This window comes from Pteronotus mesoamericanus, unplaced genomic scaffold (assembly GCF_021234165.1).
Source record: "Pteronotus mesoamericanus isolate MK-2021 breed Mesoamerican mustached bat unplaced genomic scaffold, CSHL_Meso_final scaffold_54, whole genome shotgun sequence".
NCBI lineage: Eukaryota > Metazoa > Chordata > Mammalia > Chiroptera > Mormoopidae > Pteronotus > Pteronotus mesoamericanus.
The window spans coordinates 18,737,944-18,762,510 of record NW_026555321.1 but is presented as its reverse complement, the minus strand read 5'-3'; the positions used below and the strand labels follow the sequence as shown (position 1 = coordinate 18,762,510).

Below are 24,567 nucleotides of genomic sequence, written 5' to 3'. Positions count from 1 at the left end.
TCACCAGTATAGCACAAATTGCAGTGAGCAGGTATCACACGTAATGTCACAACAAATGGTTTTTATCAAGAATGCCTTTATTTTCACACTAGGTAGTCAGGATGAAATTTCACTTTTTCAATGTCCCTTTTTCCAAACCTCTGCTTTGACTAATACTTCCAGGTTTTCTAATGGTAAAAAAGAAACCAAGAGTCAACTTACTTTCAAATTAGTTTGTACTCACTGCTTACATTGATTTTTCTTCTGCTTCATAACATAATAATAATAATAATAGTAATAATTATAATGTTATGTCAAGGTCAAGTTTCTTTTCCATTCAGTTCTAAATCATTTAACTAACTTTCAGGAAAGTTTTGGTTACTTCCTAACCACTAGAATGCAGTCCTTCTCAAATCACAGATCGTTTGGCCCAAGCACCTGCTGGCAGGAAAAAATCTAGGGGGTTAGAAATCAACCTCTGGGATTGTAGAGTGGCTTCATTACTTATGAGCTGTGAGGCTCTGTCTCAAGAAAGGTAGTGTCGGTTTCATCAGCTATTAACACAGGGGCAACAGTCACGAGGCTCTGCCTGACTCTACAGAGGTTTGGGGACACATAAAACCTCACATTCTTCGTTGGTTTCGAACCGGTTGGCATTGCCCCCACAGCTGCCTAACCAGAACTGTTGACAAGCCCGCTCCTCCTTGTTATAGTAGCATTTCAGGATGTAATCCTGGGACTCGCCTTCCATTGGATCCATAAAACAAGGACCTGCCACAAAACAAATGCAGAGAGTTGAATTTTCTGTATGAGAATGACAAGAAAGGAGCAATGGTTCGGTGTCACAGACTTGGAAATGAATCCTAGCCTCACTACCAACTTGCTGTGTGACCTTGAGCAAGTAACTTAACCTTTTGAGCCTCAATTTCCTGAACCATAAGAGCAATATTTTTAAAAAACCTTAATCACAAGTTTGTTGTAAGGTGTCACCTAACATGTGAAAGGTGTAATACAGTTATAGCTATTATTTTGCAGATTACCTAACACATGGTAGATACACCAAACAACATACAAATGAGTAAGTGAATGAATGAATGAATTAATCTTTCTGATACTGAGAACTCCTTACTTGCTTATTATACCATTTCCCTCTTTTTCCAAACCATCTTAATCTCTTGCCTAAGCTCACAGCTTTCTAATAGCCTAAGCAAATCCAGTTTACTTATTATTTATTGTGCCTTGACACTTGCCCAAGAAGTTAATATGACTATTACAAGAAAAACATGGTGGTCCTGAAAAATGAAAAAAGCACTGAGAATCAACAAGTCACAACAGAGCCGACTCTGGCATACACTAAATTTTAAGTGAGACATTAATTTTGCCAAGTGTTCTTGTTTCAGATCAGCCCTGCAGCACAGAATAGTGGTTTCCTCCAAACAGTTTCCCCCTGGGCCTTCCAATCCCTTCCAAATAAAGAAGACATTATTTTCAGAAAGCAAGAGTTAAAATTTGTGGTCTGTCCCTGGAAAGCTGCCAACTTACCTCCATTAGTATAGTCAGAACAGACTAGTTTTCTTGAAGGAATGACCAGATGCGCTGGACCCAAGAGGATGAGATACACTCTTAGTGAGGTAAAGAATTGTCCTACACCTTGAACAGGCACATTTGAATTGGCCTTCTGCATGACAGATGCTGGGGCTGGGTGGGAGTGGGGGTGGAATGAGGAGTAAGATAGCAAGCAGTGAGGGCCCAGGAGAAGAAGCCAGAGCGAAAGCTCTTCCCACACTCAATGAGAGTCAACAGGAAAGCACTCCACTGGTGAACTTTTGACTGTACTCTGTAGGTTAATATGTCAATTTGTGACTCAACAATTAGTTGGCACCAACCTGTACCATTACAAATGGATTCCAAATTGACAAGCCAAGGACCAGTTTTAATAAACCATTCATTTTTTTCTAGTGACATTTTGTGGCATTTGCCTTTAGAAGCTCCACCCTTGCCTTTAATCTGGGAGACAATCAAACAGGGGCTTCTTCTCCTAGATTATTTTTCTAAAGCAGCACTGCCCAGCAGAACTTCCTACAATGAGGGAAATGTCCTGTATCTGCACTGTCTAATAGAGTAGTCAATGCCTATGTGTCTATCGGGGATTTGAAATATGGCTGTTGCCACCAAGGAACTGAATTTTCAGTTCTCTTTAATTTCAAATTATTTTATATTTAAATAGCTGATGTAGCTAGTAGTTGGTCAGCACAGCTATAGATAAGTAAATTCTCAATGCTTTAAATTGCTTATCTCTAAGAAATTCTTTGCAACCTAAGGAGGGCTCAGAGTCCTAAGTTTTCTTTTACCAGCATGATATGGCATTGGGGAGTAAACAAGTGTTCACCCAAGTTATTATGGTTAGCCCCCAATTTTACATTTGTATTATTTTTACCATCAATGTTAATTTTTGCCTTCTTGGAAGATTTCTGTAGCAGCGATCAGTTTTATTCAAACAAGCCCATGGAATGCAGGAATGAAGAAAAGGGGAAGAGAAAGAAGAGAGCTGGGTAGGTATGAAGAACAACTACAACGAAACTGCAGTTTGCCTGGGCTGGTTCTCTCTCCTGGCATATATGTCTCATGATGTAGCCCTACTTGGAGGGAAAAAAAAAAAAAAAGAAGATGTGTGCTTTGGCAATACCACTGAAATTGAAAACTATACCAGCATCAGCCTGGCTTCTTTGACAAGAAACGACATTTATTTCTTTACAAGTAGGTGCGATGAAAGGACACAGGCACCATGGCAGAATCTGATTTAAGACACAGGGGCACAAAAGAGGCCATGAAAATGTAAGACTATGTGGGGGCCAGAAAGGACTCTAGAAGTGAGACTTGACCTGAGTATTAAAAGATAAGTAGATGTAATCCAGGTGGACACTGTGCAGAAGATGCAAATGGACAGGTGAGCATGAGCAATGGCATGAAGACTTGGAGTAAAGAACAGGGCATAAGGGGCAACTACAACTAGAGCAACAGGTAGGTGTAGGGAAGTGGAAGCCAAGAGGCCCCAGAAGACACAGCAGGAACTAACTGCAGTGGCCTGTATGCCTCATCTAGGCATCTTAACATTATCTTATAAGCCATTGGGAAATGAAGAAGAGAAATGACATGACCAGATTTCCATTTTAGAAGAATTAACTTGGTGTTCAGAACGGAATTGGAAGGAGGACAAATTGGAAGAAACGAAAGCCATTAGACAGCCCTGCAATTACACACCAGGTGAAAACCAAGGTACTAAGAGAGAAGATTGCAAGAAAGGGGGTGGATCTGAGAGACGCTGAGGAGGAAGTCACACCAAGAGGTGGTCCCCATTTGGAGGCAGGAGTGAGGACAGGGGACACAACTAGTGGTGTTTGGGTTTTGGCCTTCCATTACTGGGCCAGCAAAGGAATAAAGGAGGAGAAGGTTTGAATGGGAAAGAGGAGTTCAGTCTGTTTAACTGAGTTTTTCTGAGATGACTGTAGGCTTGTGCAAAGGTGCCATCGGGAGGGTAATTGATTGAATATATTGGTCTGCAGCTCAGGAGAGAGTTAAAGATGGAAGCTACAAATTTGGAGTCATCAGTACAGAGGGGCTAGTTGAAGTCATGGTAGGAAAGCTTGCCCAGTAGTATGTGTAGGGTCCTTAGAGGATGGAAGACAGAACCTTGGGGAAGGCATTGCAGATTTGGCACCCCTCATATGCATAAATCTCTTCTGAATAAATACTCACTTTTGAATTTAATTTTAATAACTTTATATTCTTTTCTTAAGGAGGGCCCCTAACTAGTATAAATTTCAGGTTCCATAAAACCTGGTTCTCCCTGTGGGGATGGGTCTGGAAAGAGGAGCTCCCAAAGGTGGATTAGTCAGAAGCAGAACAAGATAAGAATATCTCCGAAGCCAGAGAAGAGAGGGTTTGAAGAGGAAGGTAACAGCCAACAGTGGCCGCATCCCAAGGAGCTCAAGTCACTGAGGTGTGAGAGAGCCCTATGGGTTTTTTGGATAGTTGGGAACAGTAGAGACAAGAGACCGCTCTTTTCTCTGACTGGAGGGCAGGTAGGCAGGGTATACAGCAACGCAGTACATTGCACCTGGCCACTTTTCTTTCTTTTGAAAGCAAAACAGTAAGGACATCAGCTAGAAAAAGAGACATGCGAGAAGGAGCTGGAGGGGGTGGTGAAGATTTAGAATAACCTTGGAATGCAGCAGGACAGGGACTGCTCCGAACCAAGTTACAGAAGCGGTGAGAAATTTGGGGGATGGACCTTCAGGCCTCGGTTTTTGTCTGTGAATAGAACTGGATTAGATGACCACTAAGCTCTCCTCTACCTCTTTAACCTTCAGTTTGTGGAAAAGAATGCCTTAGAACAGCAGTTCCCACTCTTGGTTGCTCAGGGGAACTACTCACTGGGAGGGGCAAATCTTCCACCCAGTGTTGCTGATTGAATTGGTCTGGGATGAGGTCAAGGCACTGAGAGTTTTTAAAGATTCCTAGGAATTTCTAAACTACAGCCAAGACTGAAAATCACTGCCTTAGTAAGATTATCTCACAATATTTTATACTGAAAATAGAATAATCAACAAGATAAACTCTTCTATGCTTAACTTTTAGGCTAAAGAATAAAATGTTACTGTTCCCTACTAGGAGTGGCCATTTCTCTATCTGGTTTTGTTATTCATCTCATTTGGTATCTAAGAGGTAGAACATGCCAGCATCTTAATAGCTAGCTTGGACCGTATGCTTACTATAATTTATGTGACAAACACATAAATCAACAAGCTTTATACTCAAAACAACCCTATAGGTGTTCACATAATCCCTGCTTTACAGATGGTAAAACTGAGCCACAGTGAGTTAAATAACTCTCCTATGGGCACTTAGCTAGTAGCCCCAGGTGGGGAACCCTCTAGGCATATTCAAATCCCCTGGGCAATTCCCTGGCCAGGTAGCTCAGTTGGTTAGAGCATCCTCCCAATACACCAAAACTGCAGGTTTGATCCCTGGTCAAGACATATACAAGAATCAACCAATGAATGCATAAATAAGTGGAACAACAAAAATCGATCTCTCTCTCTAAAATAAATTTTAAAAGTAAAATAAAATACCTCTGGGCAATTATCTCTCATTTAATCTAAGCAGGACTGACCACACCACTCACTAGGAACTCTTCTGGCCATCTTTTCCCTGCATTTTAAAAACTTCAGAGTCAAATCCCTCCAAATCTCTTTCTAAAGTGGTCAATGTTTTGCTCATTTTGTTGAGCCCATGTAAGCAGTCACATGGCATTTGTATTACAACGTGCTACAATCGTAAATCAACACTACAGTTGTTTTAGATGTACCCAAATGTTTCTGAAACTTGGTCAGAACCTATGTGGCCACTCATAGATGAAGGAGCTTTCTACAAGCCAGTACATTGCACCTCAAGGTCGGAAGTACGCTGCCACTCCTGCAATAGATCATTACATCTCCACAATGAAATACAGGCAGTCCACAGAGTGTGCCCCGCTCCACACTCCTTAAAATAGATTCTGTTCAGCTCCATAGTCTATTTTAGATAGAGAATGTAGAATTGTAGAACCAGTTCTACATTCCAGTGAAAGTTAGCCTTTATATGTCTTCTTAATTTTTTAGCCACATACAAGAATTTGTGCATTTGAAGGAAAATATATAAAAGCAAAAACTTGCATGTTAACACAATTTTTTGTACACAGGAATTTTTTTAAGATAAAGATTTTAAAAAGTGAACCCAACCTATTTCTTTTCCGTTTTCCCTTTGTTTTGCAGACATTCTTTTTCATTTTCTTCAGTGACATATCCATTATTTTCATAATTTTTAAGTGCTCCTTTCTGAGTTCTAGATGTGATCATGGCTGTTCTGTTCTCTAGAAAACCGTCTGTTGCTTCAAGTGCTTTCAAATCGTCAGTAAAGCCAGATATGCCATGCCAGCGCCTGGGCAACCTGTGTAGAAACAAGCCATGTCTAACTGCATAACCAAACCATGAGAACTGAAAGGTTCAATTTCCAGCTGATATTGCTGGGCTCAATAAGCTTTAGGTTTGGACATTTCCAATGGCTTTGTTATCACATTAGCTACCTTCTAAGGTTTGCAGAGGCGTTTGGGCAAAGGTAACAATAACATGTTTAGCATTATTGATTTTACTTCTTTGGACATGGGATTAGAAGATGAAGGATGGGGTAGAATGGAAACTTTTAAGTTTGCTTTGATACACTTTTGTGCTCTTTGAATATTTTCTATTGTCCTGTATCACTCTTAAGGAAAGAAAAACCAGACCATATCAGAGTTGTGAAACACAGGAGCATCCTAGCCCCAGTAGTTAGGGTAAGGTCTCAAGGATGGGCCTTTCCTGTTACCTTCCTTTAGGGAGACAGTCGCCTGCAGGGGATAGAGCTGTGAGACACCAGCTCTGCCCTCAGCCTACCTCTTGATAAACCTTTGTGACTGCAGCTGAGTGTCCCCGCGGCTGGGGCCCCCACATTCTTCAGTGAGCTCTGGGGGTGGGTACTGATTTGTTCCACCTAAAAATAAAATGTAAAAATCAAACCAAATCAAAGAAAGTATAAAATAATGTAAAACTTAAATGTAAGTAAGCATAAAGTAAAATAAGGCATAAAAAACAAATTATCCATTAACACAAAAACTTAAGACATAAAATCAAATAAAACATAAAGTAAAATATACAAGAAAGCAACATAAACAAAGCAAAACATTAAAAAAAATCCATTGACATTAAATCAAAAAGATATAAAATCCAAGCAACACATAAAATACAAAAATAAAAGCAAATTAAAAAACAAAATAAAAATATAAAATGCATCCTGTTATATAAATAAAGTAAAATCACAACATAAAAGAATGTAAGAAAACATAAAATCCAACCTAACATAATAAAAAATAAAGTAAAATGAAATTAAAACAGACTAGAAAAATGATTCATTTAGGCTTCTTCTCCCTCAAAGAATCACTAAGCTATCTATAAACTACAAATCTCTCCTCCATCTCCTACAATAAGGAATCTAAAGTTCTAGGATTACATAGTTCACTGGTAGCCAAACAAGGTCTAGAACCAAATCACTGATCTTCGTACCCCTGGAACTGGAGCAGCACAAATGCTGTGTCCGTATTTCTAAGATGTTCATCAGACTCCCTTTTATTCCTCCAGTAGTAAGGGACCCATGACAGGCTGTCACATCCACTTATAACCTGAGAAACTCCTGTCTCCCAGCAAGGAGGGCAAGAAGGCCTCACAGACCACAGTGAGGCACCCTGCACATGGCTTGTTCTGGACAAAGCCCAAGACAAACTCCTGGAAATGTGACCACGAGAATACCCACTTCTGAATCCTACACTCTCCGTTATCATGTGAGGGATGCAGCTATCATGTGAGGGTACTGGTCGCCCTTGAATTGGCTTCAACTAGTTCCGGTTGGAGGTGAGGGCATGAGGACAAGAGGTGGGGAAGGTGTGGCGCCGACACGCGCTGCCAGTGTGCCTCTTAGCCTCTGCTCATGGCTTCATGCACCCAGCCTGAGGTGGGAGGCCCTGGGCGCCTTTCTCACTTCCTAGCAAGTGCCTGAGAAATAAATGTCATATATTCTTGTTCTCAAAGTGTGCTCCATGAACTAGCAGCCTCAACATCACTTGCGAGCTTGTTAAAAATGCATCATCTCAGGCCCCAGCTCAGACCTACTGAATCAGAATCTACATTTTAACAAGATCCCCAGGAGATGTGTGTGCATGTTAAAATTTGAGAAGCACTGTTATACACTACTGGATTCTGGAGACTGGATTATGGCAAATAGTAAGAGCAACAATTATCCCTTACGTTTTCACATCACTGGTGCTTTCAAAGTTCCTCCATGCACATATTTGAATATAAGCTTCACAAATAAGAGACTGTAATTCTCATTTTGGTAAATGAGAAAATCAAGAGGCTAGGTGGAGACCTGAGGCCTTCCAACCACCAGCCGACAAAAAACAGCACTAGTCTGGGCAGCAAGGATGAAGGTTCAGCGGGCACCCGCTTGCCCAAATGCCAGGCTGGGCAAATATTTCTCCCCACCCCAGCCCACACAGGGCATCCCCAGTGCTCAGGAACTGCTCACTTTTTAGGAGGTTCAGGAAGGCCCTTGTGAAGCCCTGGGCGTAGTCCATATCTGGGTCTGAGATCCCCGCCAGGCGCAGTAGGTGCTGCTCAGAGGGGGTGCTGGCCACGTGAGCCAGCTCAGCCAGCTCACGGGCTCCCACGTCCGGGCCCAAGGCCAGCACAAATAGGGTGATCCCCTTGCACTTGGCCTCCAGGGACAGAGTCCTGAGCTTCTCCCGGTCCCAGCTGCTGGTCTCACTGGCCACAATGATGAAAAGAACCTGTGCCCTCCTGGGCAGAGGGGCTGCCAAGAGCACCTTCTCTAGTGTCCACTCAAGGGCATGACCCAGGGCCGGGGCTCCCTGCAGGGGGTGGTCTACGGCCTCACGGATGCGCCTCTGCATCTGCGCCCGGTGACCATAGGAGGTCAGGAGAAAACCCTCAAGTACAGGTGGGCGTCCCGTTCCTGGCCAGAAGCCTGGAGTCGTGTGTGTCACCAGAGCCACGCGCACCCCATGGGAGGATGCATTCGGCTGCGCAGCCACCTCCAGGTTGTTGAGCGTGGCATCCACTAGATGCAATGCGGCACGGTACACTTCGGCCCTGACGCTGCGGGAACTATCCACCACGAATGCCACGTCCATGTCCATCGCCAGGGGTCCAGGCGCGCCCGACCTGCACTCCCGGGCTGGTCGGCACTGGTCTGGGAAGGAAGGGTGAGGGGAGGCCAGAGTTACCATGCATCTCTTTCCTTTCTATGCAAACACAATTACAGACTCTCAAGAACAGCCTCTGCTGAGCACTATTTGTGTTGTGTTGACAAAGCCAGCAGATGTGTGCTTTAAGTAAATGCCCATATTTCAGGAGAAAGAATTGAGATGATCTGATTTCACAATTAATGTTTTTAACCACTACCCCTATGACTTCTTAATCTCTAGGTTCACAAACATCTGCCTGGTTCAGTCCAGGTCCTACCTCTTACGGGGTGTGTGACCTTGTGCAAATTACTCGGCTTCCCACAGCTTCCCACTACCTCAGTTTCCTCATCTGTCAGACAGAGACAATGATGGTAATCGTACCAACCTTGTAAGGTTTAAATTTAAAAAATGAATTAATAAATGTAACTGCTCAGAACAATGCCCGATACAGGAAAAGCTCAAGCTCAATCAATACCAGCTAGGTCTATGCTTCTACAGGAGAGGGGGCTGAGGCTCAGAGAGACAATGTATCAAATGAAATGATGGATGTAAAAGCCACTCATCAATTGTAATATACTCTGCAAATGGCAATTACTGCATTTGACTTGACCAAGTTCTTAGGACCAAATCTCCCTCAGCAGTTTTAGGTCTTAGTGTGGATCAAGAAGAGGGAAAAATTAAATCCCCTCTTGATTTCACCAGTAGGACTCATGCTAGCCCTGGGTGATGTGGGGATGAATGGGAGCCCCTCCACACATGGGCAGGCATAGGTTTCAGCACAAAGTTCTCTCTGGCACAGGCTAGTATGAGGTGTGGGACAGAGCGGTCGAGGCGGCAGACAGAGTCGTCAAATGACTTGCCAATGTCCCACTTGTTGTCGATAGTAAATCCAGGCCTAAACCAGGGCTCTTGACTCTTAGTTCAGTAGTCTGCCCTTCACACTAAATTGCCACAAAGGACAGAACAGGAGCCCAGCTATCTACAGCAAACAGGTACAACAGGTAAGTAAGCAGAGCAGGCCAGAGATAAGACAATAGGGAAGGGAAGGAAATGTGGGGCACTAGCAGACACTTGCCCCATGAAAGGGGGTTAGGCACCACTGAGCTCTGGCTGTGGCCACATGGGAATCCAGCGCCAGTGAGTCTCCAGACTAGCCTGACTTCCTAAGAAAAACGCGTCATCCGGAATTAGTAGGAAAGTCCAAAATTCTAAAACTTTACACATAGCAATAAAATACACATCTGTAGAACAGATCTGGCATGAGCCACCAACTTATTCATCTGTTCTAAAAACAGCGGTCTCCCCAGGAATGCTGTCCAGACTTACCATAGCAGAGAACGCAGCGGGCCACGTGCCCCACATCCTGCTGGCTCTCAGTCTCCCAGATGAATAGGTGAAGTGCGTTGGTTCTATCCATCTAATCCAAACACATATACAAATTTGTCATTTACTAAATTAAATTCAGGCCATTTTTTTTCCAATTCAGATGAGAAAAACATTAATATGATTTTTTTTAAAGGTTTTATTTATTTATTTTAGACAGAGGGGAAGGGAGGGAATAAGACAGGGAGAGAAACATCAATGTGTGGTTGCCTCTTGCACAATCCTACTGGGGACCTGGCCTGGCCCCCAACCCAGGCATGTGCCCTGAATGGGAATCAAACCAGTGACCCTTTGGTTCACAGGCCAGTCCCCAATCCACTGAGCCACACCAGCCAAGGCTAATATGATATTTTAAAAATATATATATAATTATATGAATATATGTGTATATGTCATTTGGCATTATCCATTACAGATACTTACGGTTGTTTCATTCTCTGGTTTTGACCTGGAGGTTGGACTGTCATTGGTGTGGGTACATGAGCTGTGGGTCTTCAGACTCCCAACATGTGTAAAACTCAACCAATGTCATGTTGTGTTGGAATGAGGGTAAGAGAGTTCAGGGTTTGATCATTTATAAATTCCATAAATCTTTACTGATTGTTCACAGTAGGGAAGATGCAACATGATGGGAGTTATAAACATGAACGGCACCTCCCTTTAGGGAGCTGGTCCTGTAACTCATATACCATAATATTAGAAAGAGGCAGATACCTAAGGGAGGGCTTTCCAGAGTATTCCTGGTATTCAGAGTTGAAATATATCAAAACCCGAAGGCAGGAGTGTGGAGAAATCAGGGAAGGCACTGTAGGGATGGCAAATCTGTTTATCTCCTTCACTTAACCTTTCCAGTTAGGATTATTTAATAACTGATATCAAAGTCAAAAAGAAAAATATTAATCATAAAAATAATAAGTCCAACAAAGTCCATGGGCCAAATGGTTAGATAATCAACAAACCCATTCCCTCTTCTTCCTAGGGCTACAATGACACTGCAATTCCCACTCTCCTCTGCAGTTAATTGGGACCAGATGATTGGGGTCTAACTAGTCGCATGAAGGTGGAAGCTATGTATGCCATTTCCAGCGCATTCAGTATACTCCATTCCTCCCTTGGCCCTCATCTGTCAGCCAGATGTAGAGGATCCAGAAAAAGGCATTGAGGTCAAAGGGCATGATGAGGGTCACTGATAGGAGGAACCCAGGCCTTGAAATGGCTGCGTGCAGTAAACCCCCTCCTCCCCTCCACACACATACCCAAGGTCCCACATGCAATTGTGATAGATGGCAGAAATAATACTTGATTGTATTAAGCCACTGAGACTTGGGCATGAATGATTTCAAAGTTAACCTGCCCTGACTAATACAGGCTATTTTGCACCTCATGATGAAATTAGAAATGCTTCTCCCAGGAACTGAGGTGTGCTTTGCAAAGAGGTGAATATGTAAGCCTAGTCATGTCCAATATTTTTGTCTACTCTCTGTCCAATCACATAAGACAGAGCTCCACTGAAGATAAGTTCCTCCTCCTTCAACCCTGTGGCCCAGACCAAGCAAGCTCTGGACCCCCTTCTGGTAGCGAGGTGCTAGATATATAAAGATATCATGCTAGCTCTCAGAGAAATAAACAGGCTGGGGTTACTTTGAAAAATAACTTTCTGTAACATATACTCCATAAAGAGCTCTTCGTTCTTTCTGTTTAGGACTGTAGCATATCCCAAATATTCTCTCAGAGTGAGCATACTTAAAGAAATATACCCTTAAGGAATATAAGGGTATATGATTACCCTTGTGGATAAAGAAATATAAAGAAATACACTTTTGTTTATGCTAATGTAACACCAAAAAAAGAAGACCCAAACATGATAACTTTCCTAAGTCTCCTGAGAAGAAAGGTAAAATGCATCCTCTCTTGCTCTTCACATGGTAAAAGCAACCTAAACTACACTTTTTTCTGACTTAGAGATCCAAATCAGCCAAGACTGATTAAGCAGCTACTACATCAAAGTGTTAACAAGCCATGTTGAGATACAAAAATGACATAGCCACACCTTCAAAAAGTTTAAATGGAAAGATAGACTATTTTCAAGAAAGAGATCTAACAACACATTTTAGGAACACAAAAAGGGGACACTAATTTAAAGGGGAAGGGATAGAGAGAATCTGAAGGAGATAATAGCACCTGGCACTTTTGAAAGCGAGAGTAGGATATTTGCCTGGCAAAGAGACAGGGAAAAGCATTACAGTGTGGAGGCACAAAGGCCCAGAGGTAGGCAGGTTATCTTTAGAATTCTTTTCAAGGCTCCCACTCCCCAGAGATTAGAGAACACTTGCTTCCAATTTGTAGCTACACAGCACACCTGAAAGCCTGAAACTCCTTGCCAGCTGGAGGAGGCTGACATGAAATGCAAGTGAAGAGTTGCCAACTTTCAACATTCATTCAGATCTACTCCACATGATTATCAGTTCTGTGTACTGACCAAGCCAAATGGACCTAATTAATCATCAAGATTAGAGAAAACAGTGTAGACACGCATATGACACATTAAAACTTTTACTGGAAATCACATGAGGCAAGTTGGAAGCTTCTGAAATCAGAATCCCTGGCAGGGTTTCAGGAGATTTGAGGAGGCTAAACTTGGAGCATCAGTTTTTACCCCAACAGCTGTAGGAAAATGCTGGACTACATTATTTTCAAATCACAGGAAACAGGGGTGAAGTGTGTTATAAAAGGCAGAATTTGTGTGAATTTTTAAGGTAGAATGAAAGACTTCAAACAAATCCAAATATTTCCCCAAGTTTGTAAAAAGGAATGGCCCATGGAAAAAGCTTATGTAGCACAAATGGATTAGGTGTCATGAACTCAGGTCCTAGTCCTTCATCTACCGTGACTGGCTATGTGACCTTGGACAAGCCTTTGGCCTCAGCTTCTTTAGAGTTTTAGGTAGGAATCAATACTGCTCAGTTCTCTTCCTGTTTCAACACAGCTTGGTCCTCAATTACTGTTTTCTGTATTTGCCTCATGTTCAGGACACTCCGTTACTTTTTCTCCCCTGGGCAGCTGAGATGATGCCCTTGTCCATTTTGGCTACTGGTTGGGAAATGACCAAATTCAAATGAACTGGAATCGCTAAAAAAAACATGCATCTTTTAAAAAACTTTTCTTAGGAAGACTAATTTTATGATCATACTTAAAATTTTTCCTGCTCCTGCAAAAATGAAATTGCAGGAACAAGTATACAGAAATGGAGGTCCACAAGGAATTATGATTCAGTAGAGATTCATCTGTACATGGTTGTTATTAATTAACACTGACTTGGACTTTGCCAGCATGATCTTTGTCGCTAGTAAGGGAGATAAGATAATTCCTGAGAAAGTTCAAGCAGAGATATAGTGTTCAGAGGGAATCCCAGTGTGAGGAGAGAAAAAGGGCTCTACAATTCCTTCTGCAAATTCCCATCAGTCCCAGAGAAGGAAATCTCAAAAATGGGGCACCTTAAACACAAACCAAGTGATGTGTTTGAGGTTTAAAGCTTTACTGTACTTTGAATCAGCACCTAAGGTCATTCTCTCAACCAACGGCATTCCTAAATGTCTAACTGTCATCTCTAGGGGCAAGTTGTATACTAAACACAGGAGTATATGAGGGGTGGAGGGGATACAGAACAGGGATTTACATTAATAGACAGAAAGACATTTATTTAAGAGACAGAAAGACATTTCCTGAAAGGATATAGACCATCCTCACACCTCAGTCCTCACTATTAAATAACTCCTCGTGGGCCCTGAGCTAGCGAGACCCATAGGATCTCAGCTGCTGTGTTAAGCTGCCAGAGGACATGGAACAATGTTCATTCCTGGAACTGAGCTGAGGGAGGCTCTTGGCTTAGACAGATGGGAGGAGAGGCATAGGAAGCAAGTGCTGTGGAGGAGGATTTGCCTTGGACAGAGGAAGAACTAACCAGACCCTAAAGAGAGAGAGTTAGAAACAATCTGGCATCCAGGTGAGGTATGGTCTCAGGGAAAATAAGGGCCCAACACAGAAAAGAATATTCACATAACCTGTGATTGACTCCAGGAACCTGAGCCCCCAGTTTGGCTCCAGCCATTTGGCATGGTCCCACCAAGACTGCTGTGAACCAGTGAGCTCTTCCTGGACTCCCCTGCAAATATTAGGAGTTGACCTTGGATTTATGGTGTTGGATGGCAGAGTGGGATAGAGAACCAGACATATGGGAAAGCCAATGCCAGGACTAAGCAGTTTAGAACAAGTCATTTCACCTCTGCCCTTCTCTTACCTCCTTTGGAAATGCAGATTATCATTATTAACTTGTAGGACAGTTGAGATCAAACCGACACTCCTCAAACTTTAACATTCATACAAACCATTGGGGATCTTGTTAAAAACGCAGAACCTGACTGATTAGATCAGGTGTGGAGCTTGAGATCTGGCATTTCTGACAATCCTGGTGATGGTGATGCTGAGGCAGCTGGCTCCAGGTCTACATGTTGAGTGGTGAGGGGATAAGATGACAAGGCATGAAAAGCATGTAGCATGGTGGTTAGAACTTCATATGTGTTCACCAAATGGAGCCTATCCAATTTAATGAACAGTTCCTGGGCAAAGGTGCAATCTTAAGGGCGTTGAGAAGATGAGCATGCACATAGAAAAGGTCAGATGTCCCCGTAGGCACTATCTCCTATAATTCCCACAACAAACCTGTGAGTGTACCCCTGTGTTATGGGTGAATAAATTGAGACTCCAGCAGCAAGTAACATGTCCAGATAACATAAGGGACAAAGCCAGAGTCTGGAGCCTCATTGCCTAATTCTTTCCTCAGCTGCTGATCCTGGCTTTAGGCTTTAGGGGAGTAACAGTCTGACAGAAAACAGCAGCCCTCAAAGTCTCAGCAGGGTAGTACCATGGCTTCTGAAAGGGCCTACCTTGGCAATCGAGTATTTTCTTTAAAAAAAAAAAAAAAGAAAAAGAAAAAAAGAATGTCCTGTGCAACTTTTCTGAATTCTGAAATTATATAAAAAAAAATTTTTTTTTAATCTCATTGGCCTTCTCTTAATATGAGAGTGAGAAAAGGCAGGTTTACAATTGTAATGCAAAATAAATAATACAATAATTATTAAATAACACAAGAATAAACGTTTCATGTATTCACAACTGTAAAGCTATTTTTGCCCATCCCTATATTTTCACCTTCTAAAGCTGTTTTTATTTTTTGTCTTCATTATAGTCAGAAATCCAAAACCATTCTTTGGATTTTTTTTTAAAGAGCAATACACAGAAATAAAAATAGGGCCAGTTCATAGATCTATCTCAGAGCATTATTGTAAAGATAATATGAATTAATTCATGGAAAGAATTTTGGACTTCTAAATTCTCTTCCTGTTTTTTGACTTCTGAATTAAAATCCCATTGCTAATTTGGCACTAAAAAAATCCGATTTGCCACTTTAGGAAAATTATTCAACTTCTCTGTTTCAGTTTCACCGCCTGAAAAATGAGCCATATTAAGAGTTATCTCATCGGGTTGTTGTAAACATTAAGTGAATCAATAAGTGGGAAGATCTTAGAGCTCGGCTCAATAAACATGAGTTATTTCCTTAGGTATTGTTTCAAAGGAACATATACTAGATTTTTTTATAAAGAAAAATTAAATTTGAAATCTGGCACACAAATTTCATTTTTCCTATAATCCTCTGGTTTTTAACTTTTAAAATATTGGGTGAATGAAAGCATGTTTGGAGATACAAGGCAATTGGACAGTTCTTGACAATGGGTTTAAGCACAAGTAATCCAAATGCTATAATACTATTTTACTTAGGGCTGAGAGGACTCCATGGATGGCTTTAAAATTCTTTTCAATATGCCCACAGCCTCCAAGCATGTTTGAATGGACTGAGAAATCAGAGTATCTGTTTATATAATTGCTTTAAATTGAGTAACCATCATTTTGCCAGAAGCATCTGGGTATTGTTATGAAAAATAAAATAACATAGAGGTGAAAGACAAAAATCTACAGCAGATAGTTGAAGAACACCCTCAGGCAGATAATTCAGGATATTCAGGGTAAAATCCCAGGATATTCACACTCTCCTCACTGGATCCCCCTAAACATAGAGCACAGAGTAAGGGAGGTTAAGGGCTACAATATGCCCAGCTGTGAAGAAAAGAAGATGTTTCTAAAAGTCCCTGAAAGGCGTTGTCATTTTTATAGTTTCTCTCCATGCTAATGTCACCAGAAATGAGGCCATTTATTAAATTTGAGCTGGCAAGCACCATTTAACATCCTTTCTAAATTGTTAAATTTAAGGAACAGGGTCCTCTCCCAGCATCCTAGGGCAAGAATATATCCAAAAAAATGGAGAGGAGAGCAGGTAGAAATGACAGAACTGAGGTTTAGGTATACTTAAGCTACCACGTTTGTGTGTGTGTGTGTTTTTTAACATCATTTTACTCAGAACCTAAAGCAACAAAGAGGGCAAGAACATCTTGGCAAAAGATCACCTGTACATCAGATCCAAACACTGTCTGCCCAGGACCCCCTCTCAGACAGCAGCACTGAGGAGCACTGGGGGGTGAAACTTTACCCTGAGTATCACTCTCCAGTTACACCTGGCAAGGAGCCTAGATAATGTCTAGTTGTGACTCTCTGCATTTTAGAGCTGAGCAAAATGAGATTCAGGAAGATGAAGAGCCTTTTCAAAAGGTAACTCATTATTGATGGAAAAGCCAAAGACAAAAGCTACATCTCTAATTTAAACCATTGTTTTTTTATACTCTGCCTTTACTAATCCATTCAGGAGGTTATTGAGAGCGGCTCCACACCCACTAACCCAAGCCTGTCCAAGATGTCCTGCTGGCCAAGAAGGATGTAACCTGAACAAGGAATTCACCCTCTGCATTTTAAAACCTTGTTTCTCGAAGCCCAAAATATTTTGTCCATCCTTCCCAACAGTCTGCAACCTGTCATAATTTTATCTATTGATTCTTAGAAGCATATTCACAGCTGTGTCAACAGAATCTCTCACATACCACTTTTGTTGCACCCTCAATATTCAAAGAAAATTAAGCGGTCTAGCCCAGCTAAAATCATTAGCTATTAGGTTGAACAATATGACAATTCCATTTTTGCTGGTCAAGAAGAGTGGAATATTGGTAATGTCACGTGGTTCGACCTGACACTCATAAGCATCCTGGAATCTTTTAAACAGAGAATAGCAGTCTAGATCCAAGATAGTGGCGGAGGGGGCAGTGAGCAGGTAGGTGATACAATGATCCCTCCCATGACTAAACTGGAATTACATCTAAAATATAGAGCAATCAACCTGAATAACCACCTGAAGATTTGCTGAAGTCTTATAACCAAGAATTTACAAAAGAAGCCACATTGAGACTGATAGGAAGGGAAGAGATGCAAAAAGGGCTGGCCTTATTCTCATGGACTGTGGCTGAGATTCCAGAGCGATAGATGAGTTGCGAAGTTTCCCTCTGAGAAGTGTGGGGTCTTAAGCCCAAGCAGGGCTACCCACCCCAGAGCACCAGAGCCAGGAAGAGATACCCACATTAATATCTGGCTGTGAAATCTACAGGAAGGAGACAGAGGAACATAGTTAAAAGAATAAAATGGCAATAAATACCTACTTATCAATAATCACTTTTTTGGGGGGTCTCCATTCTCCTGCCACCACTTTCCCTGCCCCACCCACCCCTACCTCCCACCCTTAATCCTTCCCCACTTTGGCTTTGTCCATGGGTCCTTTATACATATTCCTTGACTTGACCCTTCCCCTTCTTTTCCCCATTACCCCCTCTTTCCTCCCCTCTGGTTACTGTTGGTTTATTTTTTCTTTCAATGTTTCTGGTTATATTTTTCTTGCTTGTTTTGTTGATCAGTAATCACTTTCAGTGTAAATGGCTTAAATGTTCCAATCAAAAGGCATAGGGTAGCTTAATGGATAAAATAACAATATCCATATATGTGCTGTCTACAAGAGATCCACCTCAGAATGAAAGATACACAAAGACTAAAGTAAAGGGAAGAAAATTTAAAAAAGCTTGAATAGCAATACTCTTAACTGACAAAATAGACTTTAAAACCAAGGCTATAGTAAGAGACAAAGAAGGACACTACATAATGACAGAAGAAGCAATCCAACAAGAGGATATAACTCTTGTAAACATTTATGCACACAACATAGGAGCACCCAAGTATATAAATCAAATCTTGATAGACATAAAAGGATAGTAATACAGTAACTGTAGGAGATTTTAACACCCAAATGACATCAGTGGTTAGATCTTCCAAACAAAATCAACAAGGAAACAGCAACCTCAAATGACGCACTAGATCAGAAGAATTTAATTTATATCTTCAGAGCATTTCACCTCAAAGCAGCAGAATATACTTTCTTTCCAAGTGCATATGGAACATTTTCTAGGATAGAACACATGTTATCCTAGAAACAAGTCTCAATAAATTTAAGAAGGTGTAAATCATATCAAGCATCTTCTCTGACCACAATGGTGTGAAATTAAAAATCAATCACAAGAAAAAAACTGAAAAACACACAAAGACATGGAGGTGAAATAACACATTACTGAACAATGAATAGGTTAACAATAAAATCAAGGAAAAAATCAAAAGATCCCTTGAAACAAAGAAAATGAGAACAAACAGCACAAAATCTATCGGACACAGTGGAAGCAGTCCCCAAGAGGGAAGTTCATAGCATTACAATCATATCTCAACAAACAAGAAATATCTCAAATAAACAATCTAACTTTATACTTAAAGGAACTAGAGAATGAACAACAAACAAAGAATAAAGTGAATAGAAGAAGGAAAATAATAAAGATCAGAGCACAAATAAAATAAATCAAAACTGAAAAAAATACAAAAGATCCATGAAAGCAAGAGCTGGTTCTTTGAAAACATAAACAAGATTAACAAACTTTTAGCCAGATTCATCAAAAAAAAAAGAGAGAGGACCCAAATAAATAAAATCATAAATGAAAGAGAAGTAACAACTGACACTAAAGAAATACAAAGAATTGTAAAAATATATATTACAAAAGACTATATGCAACAAATTGGACAACCTGGACAAAATGGATAAATTCCTAGAAGCTTACAATCTTCCAAAACTAAGTTTGGAAGAATCAAAAAATCTAAATAGACAGATTATAGCTAATGAAATTGAAGCAGTAATAAAAAAAAAAAAAAACCCTCTCAACAAACAAATGTCTCAGACCAGGTGGCTTCACAGATGAATTTTACCAAACATTCAAAGAAGAACTAACACCTATCCTTCTCAAACTATTCCTAAAAATTAAAGAGGGAAGACTCCCAAAGTCATTTTAGAAACCAGCATTATCCTAATTCCAAAACCAGATAAAGACACTACAAAGAAAGAAACTTACAGGCCAATATCCCTAATGAACACAGATGCTAAAATTCTCAACAAAATGTTTTTAAAAAACAGATCCATAAATACAGTAAAAAGATCATGCATGGTTGGTACAGTAACTGCAAATCAGTAAATGAAATACACCACATAAGCAAAATGAAAGATAAAAATCATATGATCATATCAATAGATGCAGAAAAAGCATTGGATAAAATTCAGTGCCCATTTAAGATAAAATCTCTCAGCAAAGTGGGAATAGAGGAAACACACCTCGATGTAACGAAAGGCCATATATGACAAACCCACAGCTAGCATCATATTCAACAGACAAAAACTGAAATCATTTCCCTTAAGATCAGAAACAAGACAGGGATGTCCACTTTCACCACTCTTATTCAACATAGTACTGAAAATCTTAGCCATAGCAATCAAACAAGAAGAAATAAAAGGCACTCAAATTGGAAGGGAAGAATTAAAACTGTCATTATTTCCAGATGACATTATATTGTATATAGAGAACCCTAAAGATTCTACAAAAAGAACTACTAGAACTAATAAATAAATTCAGTAAAGTAGCAGGATACAAAATAAATATCCAGAAATCAGTTGCATTTTTATACACTAATAATTAACTATCAGGAGAGGAAATTAAGAAAACAATTCCACTTACAATTGCATTTCAAAAAAAATACCTTGGCATAAATTTAACCAAAGATGTAAAAGACCTGTACTTGGAAAATAATAAGACACTAAAGAAAGAAAGTGAAGAAGATACAAATAAGTGGAAGCATATATGTACCAAATTCATAAACAGGAAAAATTAACCTCAATATAATGTCCATACTACCCAAAGCTACCTATAGATCTAATGCAACTCCAATAAATATACCAATGGCATAATTTACAGAACTAGAACAAATATTTCAAAGGTTTATATGGAACTATAAAACACTCAGCCACAGAATTTTAAGAAAGAAGAACAAAGTTGGAGGAATCACACTACCTGATATTAAACTATACTACAAGGCCACAGTAATCAAAACAGCATGGCACTGGCATAAAAACAGATAAATGAAACAGAATAGAGAGCCCATAAATGAATCTATGCCTTCATGGTCAATTAATATTTGACAGAGAAGGCAAGGACACACAATGGGGTAAAGATAGTCTATTCAATAAATTGTGTTGGGAATATTGGACAGATACATGCAAAACAATGAAATTTGACTACCTTTTTACACCATATGCAAGATAAACTAAAAATGGATTAAAGACTTAAATGTTAGACTTGAAACCATAAAAGTCTTAGAGAGAAACACAGACAGTAAAATCTCAGGCATTTTTCCTAGCTATATTTTTTCTGATATATCTCTTTGGGCAAGGGAAACAAAAGAAAAAATAAACAAATGGGACTATATCAAACTAAGAAGTTTTTGCACAGGAAAGGAAACCATCAACAAATGAAAAGACATCCCACTGAATGGGAGAACATATTTGCCAATAATACATTTGATAAGAGGTTGATATTCAAAATTTATAAAAAACTTATAAAACTCAACACACACAGGAAAAAATCCAATTAACAAATGACAAAAAAACCTGAGTAGACATTTCTCCAAAGAGGACATACAGATGGCCAATAGCTATATGAAAAGATGCTCAATGTCACTAATCATCAGAAAAATGCAAATTAAAACCACAATGAAATATCATCTCACACCTGTAAAAACAGCTATCATTAATAAATCAACAAACAACAAATGTTGGCAGGGATGTGGAGAAAGGGGAACTCTTGTGCATTATTGGTGGGAATGCAGACTGGTGCAGCCACTGTAGAAAGTAGTATGGAGTTACCTCAAAAAATTAAAAATGAAACTGCCTTATGACCCAGCAATTCCACTCCTGGGAAAATATCCAAAGAAAACTGAAACTCTAATTCAAAAAAAGAATATGCACCTATATGTTTACTGCAGCATTATTTGCAATAGCCAAGATTTGGAAGCAGACCAAGTGCTCATCATAGATAAGTAGATAAAAATTCTGTGGTACATCTACACAACGGAATATTATTTGCCCATAAAAAGAAAGAAATCTTACTTATTGTGACAGTATGGATGGACCTGGAGAGTATTATGCTAAGTGAAATAATCCAATCAGAGAAAGATAACTACCATGTGATTTCACTTATATGTGGAAATCTAGTGGACAAAATAAACTAACAAACAAAATAGAAACAGACTTATAAATACAGAGAATAGGCTGACAGCTGTCAGTGGGGTGGGGGGTGGAGGGTTGGGTGAAAAAGGTGAAGAGATTAAGAAAAAATAAACTCATAGACACAGACAACAGAATGGTGATTACCAGAGGGAAAGGGGAAAAGGGAAGGTAGAAGACAGTAAAGGAGGGATAAATGATGATGGAAGGAGACTTGACCTGGGGAGATGATCATGCAATATAATGTATACATAATGCATTACAGAATTGTAGACCTGAAATGTATATAATTTTATTACCCAATGTCACCCCAATAAACTCAATAAAAATAAACAAATAAAGAAATAAATGCAAAAAAAAGAGAGCATGACTCTTCATTTTGATAAGTCATATCAGATATTCTGTGAGAATGTGTTACACGGGTTTTGGTTAGAAAAATAAAGTGTGGGGAATAGGTAAATAAATTGTGGTGTATACACACATTAGAATACTTCAGAATGGCAGTAAAAAAAAAAAAAAATGAAGGCACTCCTACAATATGGGTAAGTGAAAAAATGCCAGTTAGAAAAGAGTAGCACTATAGGATTCAATTTATAGGAAAGTCCAGAACAGGTCAGACTGGTTGACTGTGACAGTAGCCAGAAGGGCAGTGACTCTGGGAGCCTAGGCCTGGGAAGGGACATGAGGAAAACTTAGAGGGGGCTGAAAACGTCCAGTCACCTGGAAACTTGTCTTGGGGTTTTAATCATATATAAAAACCCAATCAGCTCTGCATTTAAAGTGGGTGCACATCACCTGCTTTCCTATATGGACATGTATTTTCACCCCGAGTGAAAAAAGAAAATTACATCCTATGATCCCCCATGATACCTTTTAGAATAGTGATTAAGCGTAGGCTCTAAAGGCAGATAATATCAGTCTGCCACTTGACTACTGACGATAGACTTAATTTCTCTAAACCCCAGTTTTCTTATTTCTGAAATGGAGATATATAGTAAACCTACCTTATAGAGTTTTGGGGACAATTAAATAAGATAATGTTGATGAGGCACATAGCATGAAATAAGTGCTCAAGAAGGCCAGTCAGCACTAGTAGAGTCCATAAGGAGAGCCCACCCGCCCCCCATGCATACAGGTTAATTCCTAGGAAATCCCTTCCCTGAACAGCTCTCATGCCTGATGTGGTCCTTGATGAAGGTGTAAGGACCATACACGAACCGCCCTAGTACCCCTGCCCCCCAGAAGCTCCCCCACATACCATGAACGTGTCTGGGAGGTTGTGCTCCTCTGTGAAGCTGATGACAGCAGGGACAATGTTCAACGCACTGAGCTCCATGGCGGCTGTGCTGATGGAATCGGCATCGTGGGTCCAGCCCCCCTGGAAGAACACAGCCACTTTCCTCGTGAGGAGGCCAGAGCGCACGCGTTTGAATACATGTCTGGCCACAAACCTCATGGCATCCCCAAGGTTCCTGCTGCCAGATGACCTCTTCAGGGGAATTTTCTGGACTGCCTGAAGGAGTGTAGGCTTCCTTCTGTAGTCCGAGAAGCGAATCAGGTAATCTATTTTGTTGTTGTACGCCATGACGGCCACTCGGGCACCCGTTGGGCAGTTACTTTCACTTATTTCCATCTTCATCAACAGAGACAATAAAATGTTTCTCATCCTCTCAAAATCCAACTCAGAGATGTCTTTTGACATGTCCAAGGCAAAGACCACTTCGGTGGGGAACACTGGGCATTTGGAAACACCTTGACACATGGATATACAGATTTAAGGTTTTCTGCAATGCCTCTAACTAGTAAAGATTTGAGTAAATAAGAAGAAATATTATTTACCTGATGAACAAACTGGAAGGGAAATTATTTTGGAGAGAAAAGAAGACATTGTTAGTTTATATAAGCAGTGGTATGTTTTCCATGTGAGTGCTTCAAAATGAAAAACCATCTCCTCTGGGAAGTTCAATTAATGGCCTTCTCCAACCCCTGCCTGACTATGGCAGAGGACTCTAATTGCTCCCTTATATTTGTTTTATATTTTTTCCACAGTAAGAGAACTCCAGTCTCTGGCTGGGCATATGGCTACCTGGAGCAGACTGCCCCACCCAGTGAGTAAGTGAGTAAGCCCTATTAGTCAGTAAGTTCTAGATAACAGAATAAGAAAGATGACAGGTATATCTTCGAAAACATATAGTTTCCCTTTCCTGTATTCTTCTTGCCAACTGAAGCATCCTATACCTCTCAGACCATGAAGTAATTTGGGAAACATAACCCTCTTCCCAACAGCAAAGCAGGAAAATATAAAGAGCCTGCGTCCCTGAACCCCTTGGAGCTCCATGTTAACCCTAGAATGGCTACTTCCAGGCTTTGATTTGAGAAATACATTTGTGTCACTGATATTTAGCACTGCGGTCACATGTACTGAACTTGAATTAATATTGAGCTGTTCTGAAGTCATATATGTGTGTGTGCAAGTAGTATATTTTTATAGAAAGATATTAGAAAACAAAAAATTAAAATAACCCTTAATTCATCTTAGGTTCCATAACTTGGAGCTTAGGATATGTTCTGTTCTGAATCTTTTTTCACTTAGTATATGATGGACATCTATCCTAAGATAACGTTTTTAGAGCGCTATTATCTATTCTACAACATAGATGTCTTGTGATTTCCACCACCAGCATCCCATTGTGATGAGTATATTTGTGTATGTTTCTATGCATATTTGTCCAGCTGT

The 24,567-nt window shown here is 40.3% G+C and overlaps 1 protein-coding gene across 1 annotated transcript in view; it reads right to left on the bottom strand.

Moving 5' to 3' along the window:
- Window positions 1-574: 574 nt before the first annotated feature.
- The window catches only part of LOC129087914 (collagen alpha-4(VI) chain-like), an 89,876-nt gene continuing 65,883 nt past the window's right edge, over window positions 575-24,567 (bottom strand). Inside the window, 8 exon segments of the mRNA XM_054595004.1 lie at window positions 575-750; window positions 5,760-5,792; window positions 5,795-5,967; window positions 6,450-6,546; window positions 8,134-8,817; window positions 10,139-10,229; window positions 23,089-23,582; window positions 23,670-23,681. Of these exon segments, the coding sequence (XP_054450979.1) occupies window positions 575-750; window positions 5,760-5,792; window positions 5,795-5,967; window positions 6,450-6,546; window positions 8,134-8,817; window positions 10,139-10,229; window positions 23,089-23,582; window positions 23,670-23,681 (1,760 nt within the window).